The sequence below is a fragment of the Phaethon lepturus genome, unplaced genomic scaffold, assembly GCF_000687285.1.
Source record: "Phaethon lepturus isolate BGI_N335 unplaced genomic scaffold, ASM68728v1 scaffold29217, whole genome shotgun sequence".
Taxonomy (NCBI): domain Eukaryota; kingdom Metazoa; phylum Chordata; class Aves; order Phaethontiformes; family Phaethontidae; genus Phaethon; species Phaethon lepturus.
The window spans coordinates 9356-21860 of NW_010554516.1; the positions used below are offsets into that span (position 1 = coordinate 9356).

At 41.8% G+C, this 12505-nt stretch overlaps 1 protein-coding gene across 1 annotated transcript; it reads left to right on the forward strand.

The window, feature by feature from the left end:
- Positions 1 to 3158: 3158 nt before the first annotated feature.
- ZNF488 (zinc finger protein 488) lies at positions 3159 to 11329 on the forward strand. Its single transcript, XM_010291885.1, has 3 exons — positions 3159 to 3378; positions 7499 to 7727; positions 9917 to 11329. Exons 1-3 carry the CDS (start codon positions 3160 to 3162, stop codon positions 11083 to 11085), a joined length of 1617 nt encoding a protein of 538 aa, XP_010290187.1. The 5' UTR covers position 3159; the 3' UTR covers positions 11086 to 11329.
- Positions 11330 to 12505: the final 1176 nt, after the last annotated feature.

The window sequence follows — 12505 nt, forward strand, 5'->3', positions numbered from 1 at the left end:
GCTAACACCACCAGGGACTCGGGGATGTCCTGCTGTTGCTTTGTCTCTTTGTCTTGGGACACTGTGTTATACTGAGATGTTACACTAGATGGTGCATTCGACAAATTATTTGAAGGGATTGATCTTCCCATGCCAAAAGCTTTTGGTGCAAGGCTGACCATAACAAGCCCATTTGCTGTGTACACACAATACATCCTTTTCATAACTTTTCACAAAGTTGACCCTTCCGTGCAAGAGTTGAAAGCGGCCACAGCTACCAAGGCGGCACTTTGAGGCTTTGGCATTTGTGCCTGTAGGTTTGGGGAATTTTTTTATCCATCACAGATCTTTGACTAATTCACAAGTCACTTAGAAACAAGCAAACCGTAATGGCATATTAAATTTGAGGGTTGCTTGAGTTTGGATAGAGGAAAGATCTGTTAGAAAACCTCTGATATTCCTTATTAACCTGCATTTCCCCATATCCCATCAATCTAGGCCAATTACATGGAACTTAAGATGTGCACATATTGTTTTATTTTCTGGAGAACAAATACAGATTTATTTGCCCCGTGGCCAGATACCTTTGCCATAGGGCAGTGAGGAGTGATGGCTTCCCTTCCTCTCCCCAGAAGGGAGCATTAGCCTGCAGGCAGCCTGTGGGACAGTGCGTACAGGACGAGACTCTTGTGTCCGGGGATTAGCTCCTGCCCTTCCCTTTGGGTGTGTGGGAGCCCTTCTGTATTCGGGATTTGGGGCAGGGGAGCAGGCAGCACAGCAAGCAGCGCACACGTTGCTGGGAACTGTTGACAGCTTCACCAGGGAGCTCAGAAGAGCTGAGGGCTGGGAGCTGAGGGCTGCAGACCCATCCTGCAGGTAACGGTGCTAACGCATGTCCCCCCGCTTTGTGACTCTCTCTTTGGGAGTGTATTATGACAGAAATCACTAGGTGCTGCGGTTACACGTAAATCCTATGGTTTTTCTTGGCGCCCGCACATTTTCAGTCGTTGGACAAAGGGTTCTTGTTACGGTTGAGTTTACGGTACCCCTTTGAAAAGCTTCTGAAATAAAGTACCGGGCAGCAATAGAGCTGGAAGGGATCGTAGCTTCTTCAGACCCCCGTAACTGTGCTTGGGCTGAGATTTCTGGAGGAACAGACTGACTGCACACATGTAGCACCCATCCTCTTCCTAGGAGAAGCGTGCGTGCTCAAACCCAGCATCCTTCCCCATTGAGAACTCAGCTTTGAGGGCCCCGGATTTCTGTTTCCTCTGGGGTGACAGCAGTGCGCCAAGGCACAGCACTCTCTTAGTTTACATGGAGAAATTCAGATGAATTTCACAGAAAGGGAAATCTTAGTGAGAGGAGTTGCCTTCTAGAGTCATAAGTGGGTAAGTAAAACAATGTCAGAAGAGATTAGGAATTTCATGAATGTGGATTCTTTAGAAAAGGAACTGGCTCAGGTTATAATTTATTTCTAACCTTTTTCTTATTTAGAGAGATTTTTAAGCATTCTAGATCTCAAATTTACTTTCTGATTGGTTTGAAACTTTTATTTTTGGTATTATTTAAAATAAATATACCTTCACTGTTTCCCTTTATTAAAAATTGTTATAGTTTAAATGGAAACACACACATACATATGAATATGTTGTATTTATTTAGGTAGATTCTATATATTGTACAAATGTACACATAGATCCCATCATTCCGTTCTCACACCAACACTAACGTTAGGAGATTATTGGGAAACCAGCCAATGAAACTCCTTATTAACAGAAAGCAGAAACCCAGTTTGTCCTTCTTTTAGCGACTGATCTCTGGCAAGCCATCCAACCTTTTTTTTACCTTTTACACCCCACTCTTTGCCTTGGTTGTCTGGTTTAGGCCTTTGTCCTTCAGATGTTTACTACTTACTGCGTATGTAAACATGTATTTTAATATTTTCAGGGTAGGGTCTTAGACGTTGCCTACCAGGAAGAAATTACACTGAATTAACTATACTGATTTAGAAATTTATTTAGTTAAATCAGTGCAACTCTCCTGAGCACTTTATATCACTGCAGTTTAAGTCATGAGTCAGTAAGTAACAAATCAATTCTGTTGGCAGAGAGTGAGAAAGATTAGACTGGGTCTTCAGCCCTTCTATCTCATTATTTATTAGGCTAAGGCCTCTTCAGGGCTTGTTGCTGTTCTCTTTAATTTTCTTTGCCTAATGGACCTGATCCAGCTCTTGATAGTGTGAATTAGGGTTTTTCCATGACCTCCAGCTGGGAGCCGGAGATGGCAATATCTTTATTAAAAACCTAGAGAAGCTTAGAATGACAAATAACTCTAACCTGCCTCCTTACTGCATACAGAGTTCCCAGATTGTGGCTCATATTGCAGAAATTGTTTCTGCTCTGAAAAACGTAATACTCTACATTCAGGGCAGGAAAACTCCTGCTCTGAAGACAGCAATTTCTACTAACATTATTCTAAGAGTATCACCATGCAAAGAGTCATAATCTGAGTCGATTTTTCCCACAACAGCAAATAAGTAAGATCTCGTATATATTTTGAGATGCATTGAAAATATCCTTTTTGTCAATCCCCACAGATTTTGTGCATTCAGCTTGGATAGACTCGAGACTCAGATCATTCCTGGTTTTGTATTGGCTTAATCAGAAACCAGAGTGATGTTGCACTCCCGAATCAAAAAGCACAGCTTTTTCAAAATGCATTTCAAAAAGTGCTTGCTTTTTTGTTCTTGTTCTCCTTCTCTACCTTTCTTCACACTTTTATGAACTCCTAATAATAAATAAGAGGGATACCTGAGAATATGCTGAAGAAGAATTTGCTGAGTTCCCCTGGCTGAAAATTTTACTTACTGTTCCCAAAGCTTCTTATTCCTAGCTGTAGAGAGTAGCAGTGTAACAGGAGTTGAACTCTTGGAGTGTCTGCCTATTCCAGAAAAGAGTAACTCACTTGTTTACAAATCTAAGATTTTGGCTTAGTGCAAAGTCATTTTTCTCTTTCTCAACTGGATGTTAATAAAGCTGTAAACTCTAACCAGCAAAGTCCTGGCATGCTCTTATAATTCACCTACAACTCCTGGAGAACTTTATATTGTAAGTAGTGATGCCCCCTTCCATTTCCATCTCCATTCCAAATGTGATTTCTTGTTTATTTTACAGGCTTATGATGGAACTTACATCTTTGCCGAAATTCCTTTGGACAAGTGACAACAAACTTCTGCATCACCATTTTCCGGACGTATTGGCTACTGTCCATACCACACAAGACATTCCTGAAGAAGTTGTTTTTGGACCATGCGTGCTCCAGAACACCCTGCTGGACACTGTAGCTTTTATTGCTCTCAAGTGTTCTGATAGACGGAACATCCACTATGTATTTAAGGTAGGAGAAAGCAGCATTTAATGTTAGTCATATCAAAAAGGGTTGCACCATCCCTGAGAAGGTAACTTTGCCAAGGGGCAGATTTCTGTTTTGTTCAGCACAACTAAGAGCTCTTTCAAAGGGGAGAAGTAGCCAGTGCCTTTCTGATTTATCAGCTATGGGCTGGGGGGACCTCAGTGAAAACTGTTTCCTTTGCAGGAAGAATACAAAGTCCCACTTCTGTGCCGACGATTGATGACCTGCTTCAGCACTGACTGGCGACAAATAGTTTAGAAACTTCACGCTCAGGTTTTGTCCTTCCAAAGTACAAAGGAGGCTTATCAGGAGGTGTGACAGCCCTGTGAGAGCAGAGAGGGAAGACTGTGGCATTGCCTTGATTCATGCAGGTGGTACATTCACAGCATTTATTGACAGATCTGAGGAAGCGCTAACCCATTTTGCTCAGTTATCCGTAAAGTGACATCACAATGTCAGTGATCTCAGCACAGGCTGTATGAACTGGAGAAGATATCAGTCAGGCAACTAGTCTGCACAATCTTCAGGCAGCCACAACTTATTGCAATTAGTACACGGATCTCCTAAAGTTACCTTAGATATGTCTATCTGTTGCAGCTGCACTTTTCAACCACTGTAGAGAAGTCACAGAGATACGTCTGTGAAACAAAAGGCACTGTCATGTAGGGAAAGTCAGAAACCCCAGGACTGTGATGGATTGTTAACTCTCCAGCTCAAGTTCCCAAAATTTTTTGTTCCCTAGCCACTGTTTATCATAACATTTTCATTTGGACAATGCATATTTTTCATGCTGGCTTCTTGCCTTGGCTTTCTGGGTCTTGGAGTACGTATAAGTTACCATTGGTCTAGATGAAGACAGGGAGGTAGTGTTTTACCATTGAGGCAAGCAAATTTTCCATCTACTATGGCATGGATAGATCTGGGAGAGATCCAGGTTCTCCTAAGTTTTTCGTGCTCTGGAGGAGACAAATCCCAGGGAGTATGTGTAATATGGAAGATGCAGCTGCTGGGAGATATCTGTTTGACACATTTGCTTTAAACAAATTAAGAAAGAGAAGAAGAGTCTTCAGGGTTTTTCTGACTGTTTGAGCCTCTGGCACAAATTTGCTTGCTTGAACAGTGTTATTAGTACTCCAGGACAACTACAAGTTCTTCAGAGAAAGATGTCTCCTGAAACAAGGCTTTATTTATGGAATATTCCCGTATTTCTCCTGGGAGCTTTGGAATGACTGTAGACTCAGGAAAGAACCTCAAAGGGTTTCTATATTGGAAGAGCCCTCCAGAGGGATGGCTTTAGTGTTTTGCTACATTTGAGCTAAGTAATTGTTATGCAGCCATGAAATTGGATGCCTGAGTTGGCTCAGATCTCTGTCTTTTGGCAGTAAATACATCAAATTCTGTGCAAGTAGCTGTTTCAGATGCAATCGGTGGTCCCATATCCTGTTAGCTACTCATAATTAAAAGTAAACCTTCCAGAAACCAGGAGCTATTGCTAAGCTCCTAACTCTGTGTGTAGACAATTAATTAACAATTCAATCATGATGCTATGTTGATATCATGGCACTGAGGTGCAAAATAAGAAATGGGTTTTGATATGCTGGCTATGGTACAAACAGAATACACGCAGGAATAATTTGGCAAGGTGAATTCTTTGCAGCTGAGGTTCATGTTCATCCTAGTTCGGCAGCACTCCTGCAAGATTTTGGGGAATATTATTTCTAACAAGGGTTTCCTCATCTTGGGCTTTTATGTTTCGTCCAAAAGGGAGCTCTATGTTTTGTCTCTCATCCTCTTGGGGACCTTAATTTGAGCTCCTTGGGCCAATTTGTACTCTTGGGCAAAGAAAATGCCTTGGCAACCGCTGGCACAGGTGGTTCTTTGCAGCCAATCGTTTACCCCAGCAAAGCAAACCGGCCTCTTGCAAAGCTGTCTGTCCCACTGAGTTCCTCTGCCCCTTACAGCTTCTTGTGGGTTCCAAGGAAGAGTTTTATTCTCCCCCTTCTCCTCCAGCCTCTATCAAGGAAGCCATGTGGCCTCCCAACTGTGACTGAGCCTGTTTCCAAAAAGCCTTTACCTTGTATATGGGTGCAAATCTGAGGGACTGCCATCTCCAGACGAGGGTGGACTTGCAGGGTTTGTAGTGTCTCTAAACATGGAAACGCTAAAGCTGGTGCATGCTTCTAGTTGACACCACCCAGATCTTATGTTCTGACCTCTACTCCTCTCCACCTTCTTTAAGCTCTCTCAGCTCTTTCCCTGGAGGTCTGGTTCCTGGAGGAGCCGTGTTCCATTTGACTTTGCTTAGGGCGCCGGGTGGATGCTCGGTATTTCTGAGACACAGAAACTAATAAATGACAGTCTTTGTCATAGCTATTAGTTACAACCGCTGTGTGTGGGTGGGTGTGCTTGTGTCACTGTCAGACTTTTGTATTTCTCAATCATTGTTAATTACCATGGCGTTTAGAGAGAACCAGCATGCTAATTTATTTTCTCCCTTATACTAATTGACTTTTATCCTAATGGCCCCTTAATGTTTTGTTCTTGTATTCGAGCTACTAATGTATCATTTTCATGGCAGGTAATAGTCCGAGAGAGTGAAAAACAGATAAAGAAATAGCCAAAATACTGTTTCCGATACAAAACACCAATGAATGTCTGCCCTGCAATTAGTGGAAAACAAAGAGCTATACATTGCTTGGGGTGAAATTTAGATCATACTTGTCATAAGACATTTTTCATTTCCAAACTCCTTCCTTTCTAAACAATGACTTAGTGCTTCAAAAATTAATTGAGACTTTTTATGCATGTAAGTGTTGCCCTTGATTGCCCTGTGTTTCAGCCTCCAAGCTATGAAAATCTTCCCCATCTTTCAAATACTGCAGAGGACATAGATCTGCTGTGGTAAACACCAAAGAAAAACATGTAAAGGAATAAATCACGCCCTATTCAGAGGAAATGCAATAAAGTAACCAACATGGGAGCCACACACTGAATGAGGAAGACAAAGCCAAAAGTTTTATTTTTATATTATTTTCAGAGCATGGTCAACCTGTGACTAAATGACTCAGGAGTCCTATGGAGAAAGGAATATATGTGACTGAGGACTATGCTGTAATATACACACAGAAGGGAAATTTAATTTGAGCAGTAGACTTAATATTATTTTTTTAACTTCTGAGTGCCTGACCTTGTAACCTAAGCAACATTTTTTAACTTAATCTGCTTGGTATTTCTGAATGCACACATACTGGAAGTAAATCAAGCCCTCACAACTGTCATAAATAAGTTAATGAAAAATATTCATCTGATCAGTTTTTGTCTATTTAGATACCTTGAAATGAATTTAATCAATTTATCAAAGGCGGGAATAGGAATATATCAATCATTATATTTCTGAAAAAGTAAAGAGATCATGTAAGTGTTTTTTAGTTGTATTTATTAACATGTAATTTTTATGTAATCTAGCCAAACAGCTATCTATGCAGATGTTGTCTCCTTGGGGTGTTGAATCAAATAACCAAGATTATTCTTACACCTCCTGAGCCATATCCTCTTACGTCAGTGCAAAACTCCACATGCAGCTGCCCAGCGTGTGTGTTCATTGCACTGACCCAGGGGTCTGCACATCTCACACCCCCCCAGACCACAGCACTCGTACCTCCCCTGACTCATATCCCGTTCTCCCATGCGACTGAGACCCCTACTTACAGAGGAGGTCACCTTCTGTACCTCTGTGATCCACGCCTGACGCAGTCCCATGGGACAACCTGCATTGGACAGAGGACATCATTCTTGCCATGACCGGGCTTGAGGTTGACCAACGTACCAGCCCTGACATTGCCATGAGAGGTTACATGTGAACATCGGTGTCTCCTTCTCCCTCCCATGCAGATCTGCTCCCAGAGCTCTCAGCACTCGCACCGAGGAAGCCTTCTCCCTGTGGTGATTTTGGATTTGGTGACACTGGCATATGAATTGGGCTCACAGCTTTGGCATGCTGGCTGCTGTGTATGAGGCAGAAAACAGGCTTTGTTCTTGAATTTGATGGTAATCTATTTTGAGTCCCAAGACCTGAAATTTCCCTTTTTTGTGTCCTGTCTCACAGGTAGATGTTACATCTGTGCATAGTCCCACAGGACTGCCTTGGATGAGACTTGTACAAGCAGCTGCCAATAGCAAGGAGCAGAACTTGGAAGCTTACTTAGAAAACAGTCAGCTGTATTATCGCTCTACCAGGAAAATCAAGAAAAATGAGGAGCTACTTGTCTGGTATGATGAGGAGCTTTCCAGCCTCTTGAGTTTCAATGAGATAAAAGCTCAGAGTCCCCAGAACGGTAAGTACGAAATTGCTGACTGCAGGGGTCACTGAGGACTGAAGTGAGTCTGCAACTTCTTTAGTATGTGGTGATCTTGTAATACAGAAAATAAAACCTGCCTAAATCCTTGTCCAGTCAGCTAAGAAAAAAGACCTTCTGCTTTGAAGATTGAGCTGGAGACAGAGAGCAAGAACAAATTTACAGTTCTCAATGCCGTTTTCATTGCTACATCCAGCAGAGGATGGTGCACTAGGGATTAATGCTGAATTTTTTGAGCCGTGTAATGGAAGTTTATACACCTGACTACCCTGGAATCCTAAAAGACTAAAATATCAATTTGAAATATCCTTTTTTTAACTCATTGAAGAATCAGGTATAGGCTAGTGTCCAGCTTTATTCTTGTAAATGGGTAGGGCTATAAAAATACATAACGCCACAAACAGTACTGCATACAGCACAGGCTGCCTATTTAGCATGGGACATAGTGGGAATGAGGGGAAGGGCATGACTTTAGTTCTGAGATGTTGCTAGAAATTTATGGCTCTGAAAGAAATTGATGTGGCAATTGTTGAAAAAATAAAAATCTATATTACAGAGAGACCAAGCAAATCACTGTCAGGTCCATGCCAAGGTTGTCTCCAGCTGTCATTTGCTCAAAACTTTGATCTAGTTAGACTGGAACAAAACCCTTTCTACATTCCCTTTGGTTGTTTTAAACACAGCTTATATAGGTTGGTTAGTAAAGGTGTAGGTTGGTAAAGGTATGAGTTAGTAAATTTATATGGTAATGTACTTGCCTGTAAATTAAATTAATACAGACACATTCATGGCAGGAACCCACTAAATCATTTTAACTTATTTCAGTGTATTCTGTTAGCTTCTGTGTAGACATGCACTGTCAGCCCTTTGAATTTACCAGGGCAAAGTCTTACCTACACAAGAAACACTGTATCTAGACTCAAGACTTTAAACTAGCAGGTATAATTCACCCAAATTTGCAGCCTTATTTTCTTATAAAAATTTCAGTTTCTGTAGTGTGGGAAGCAATCTAAGCTGTGCTGAGCCTACAAATTAGGGGTTTGTAGTTCTACCCAACCAATATATGCACTTTCCCATGTACTCAGGTGCTGTCTGGTATCATTTGCGTTTCAAAACTGCTATGTGTTGTGAAATAATGTAGCATGGATACTGCTTACAAAGGTTAAGATGTGCCTTACGTGTCTTGGTCGCCGCATTATGTACGGTCTATTCATGGGCAACCAACCTTCCCAATGAACCAGAGATGCAGTACATCTGAAGGCCAGAATGAAACTGTTCCCCACTCCTCCTGCTCATCACTGGCATTGTTTCACTTTGAACATTGTTTTCTGTGCCAAAGGCAGCTGTGCCTTAAGGCATACAGCAGTTTGCCAAATAAGCACAAGTAAGGGCTTCAGACTATTGTCAGATGATTTGTGAAGGGTATTAAATTTCCAGAGTATCCTGTGCAGAAAATAGAGGCTCATGTCAAAATCTTTGAGTCCAGGTCTAAAACACATGAACCAGAAATGCAGTACATCTGAAGGCCAGAAGGAAACAGTGTTCCCCACTCCTCCTGCTCATCACTGGCATTGTTTCACTTTGAACATTGTTTTCTGTGCCAAAGGCAGCTGTGCCTTAAGGCATACAGCAGTTTGCCAAATAAGCACAAGTAAGGGCTTCAGACTATTGTCAGATGATTTGTGAAGGGTATTAAATTTCCAGAGTATCCTGTGCAGAAAATAGAGGCTCATGTCAAAATCTTTGAGTCCAGGTCTAAAACACATTATTACTTGGCTATATAGAGTTTAACATTCAGCCTGTATTAAAGCCAATGACTGACTTAGGAAATGTAGACCCAAATCTGTGTTCAGACTTCAAATTGTCATAAAGTCTGCATGGTTTTATCTAGACCATTGTGTACTGGCCTTTTTACATAATACAAACTTGGCTTGAGAGTCTAAATGAAAGCATTTCTGCAAGTAGCACACAGAGGCAAATACGAGTGAACCACTTTCCATAGCAGCAAGGGACCTGATTCTGCACTGGCATTAGCTTTACCATGTGTAATCTTGTATGACACAAGAGATGTTTCTGGTTTTTTATTTGTGACAATGACAGGGTCAGGATCTGCATTAATCCATGATTCTACCTTTGCAAAACTCAACATCCATTGTCTGTTTCTGCAGAGTTGAGATGCCAAGAATGCGACCGAGTCTTTAAATATGAGCATTCCTATCTCTCCCATGTCCGCTTCCTATGTGTCCCAGAGAAGAGTGCCCTGCTATGGAGAAACTTCCAGAACCCTGAGACTGAAAAGAGCAACTTATCTGAGCAGACCACGAATTTCCACAGCCTGGCAAGGGATCTAGAGGTCAAAATGGCAGCTTGCAAAGATGATGCCCAGGGTCTCACAGGAGAAAGGAGAGCAAAATCTGAAGAGCCTGAGAACAGCAGGAGCAGGAAAACAGTGCTGTTGGAGAAAACCAATAATTTGAGTAAGGAATATAACTGTGGGGGCAAGGAAGAGGTTGGGGTAGAGTATGCATCAGCTGCTTCTTTCTGGAAGCTTAGTTCAGGGAGGCAGTCAGCTAGGAAGGATGCTTTAGAGCAGAAGCAGAGCGCTTTCACTGAGGTCAAGAGGATGAAGGAGAAACTGAGGAACGAGAGACCAAAGGAGCCAGAACAGGAGGATGGCACGGTACCACTTGGTAAAGAGCAGGTGTCAAAGGAAGTGTTGCTGAACTCCTCCGGTAGTGCATTCTCCTTTGTGTGGCCCACCAGACCCCGAGGAGAACAGAAGAGTGCTTTCAGCAAACCCAGTAGGTGTCTAACAGAAAGAGCTGCAATTAATTCTTCTCATCCCATGAGTGAGTCACCAAAGAGCCTGGGGGAGCTGTCTGGCTTCATTGCCACCACAGACATCGTGTGCTGCAGCACTCTTCTCAATTCCAAGTTCTTTGTCAGTGATTTGTGTAATGCTCAGATGCTGCAGACAAGCATCACTCGGAGCAATGTTTTCCCATATACCTCAGAACCATGGCCCAAACAAGCAGGAGGACAGTTACAGAACACAACCACCACTTCTTCTTCCCCCTCCTCCTCTTCCTTGACTCTTCTTCCCCCCACCTTCACGTCCTTTGGAGTGGCTGCCCAGAACTGGTGTGCCAAATGCAACCTGTCCTTTCGTATGACATCTGATTTAGTCTTCCACATGCGGTCACATCACAAAAAAGAATATTCCTCAGCTGAATCCCAATGCAAGAGGAGACGAGAGGAGAAGCTAACGTGTCCCATTTGTCATGAGTACTTCCGAGAACGCCATCATTTATCCCGGCACATGACTTCTCATAATTAGAGCTGTGCAGACAGATCTCACCAAGGGACTGGGCAGGTTGGGTAAAGAAGAGGAACATAGTTCACTTGTATCTATTTCTTTTTAAGTTTACATTAATTTCTTACAGGAAATCACTGTTTACAATAATTTATAATAGATGCTTTGCAAAAAAATATAAAATGTTTACAAGAGTCTGAGTGGGTTGTAAGTTTTGAAAACTCAACCTCGCCCTTGTCAATCTATTTTTGAGGAAATAAAACAGTGAAATGAATGCACATGCAGTATTAATTTGCAAAAACTTGGGAACAAAATTATTGTTTTGCAAACAGAGTTTTCTTTGCTTGTAATTGATTTGCTGGTGTCTGTGCAGTACAATGTAATTACAGAAGTAACCACCACCTCATTGAATGAGGAATCTTTATACACTGAAAAAATCAGAGCTTATATGCTGAAAGAGAAGAAATTACTGTTTCGAGTAGCTTTGGTGGACTCTTACTCCTTTATGTTAGCTGAATCAGCTATCTTACCAGATTTGTGAGTCTGAGTAAAAAAACTTATATCTCACTGTCTCGTTGGCTTTGAAAGGGACTTGAAATTAAGACTCTATCTGAATTTGTGATTGTCAACAACTGGCCAATAGACTGCCAAAGAGGATGTGACTGGTAAATCAGTATATCTGAGTTCTGTTCTAGGCTCTGCCACTTTTGAAATGTCTTTCACAAAGTCAAATCAACCTGGCTCTGTATCAAAATATGACCTGTTGTCAATGGTATTGTGTAGACAGGGAGCACAAATTCTGCCCTGATCCGTGCTTGCAAGATCTGTGTGACTTTAGTAGGCGTACAGATCAGATGGGGGTAGAGTGTGGCCTGTGGTTTTCAGGTTTTGGATATACTAAAGGAAGCAAGTAGGGTATTTGAGTTATGATTAGCTACGGATAGGTAGAATCTGCACACTTAATTGTGGATGATGATAGGCTCTGTTCTGCTAACAGCTAGAAGAGGAATGTCCTTCACACAATGACTCAGGCATACATGAACTGCATTGCGTTAGACCAGCTTGTCTACCCTCTGGTTTCTACATGGGCCGATTCAGCTTTTTTAAAAAGAAAGTGCCAAATTCTCTCTATAGCCTGTCCATATGAGACATTTTTCTCCTGCCTGCCTTGGTTTGAGTTCTGTTTAGTCTCAGAAGCAGATGAGTTTATACTGCTCTGGGTGTGGGGGTTGAAGCAACAATCTTTTCTATTGTTACTGCAGCTCATCTAATTAGCCTTTCATTACTTTTTTTAATCCATTTAGTGGCTTGCTCTTCATAGCTTATGACAACATGTTCTTCAAGCAAGCATTTATCTCTCTCGTATAGTATTTTTTCAGGTTGTCTGATGTTTTTGTGGCCTTTCTCTGAGCCTCATCTGCTATTATTCCCTTTCAGATAGAAA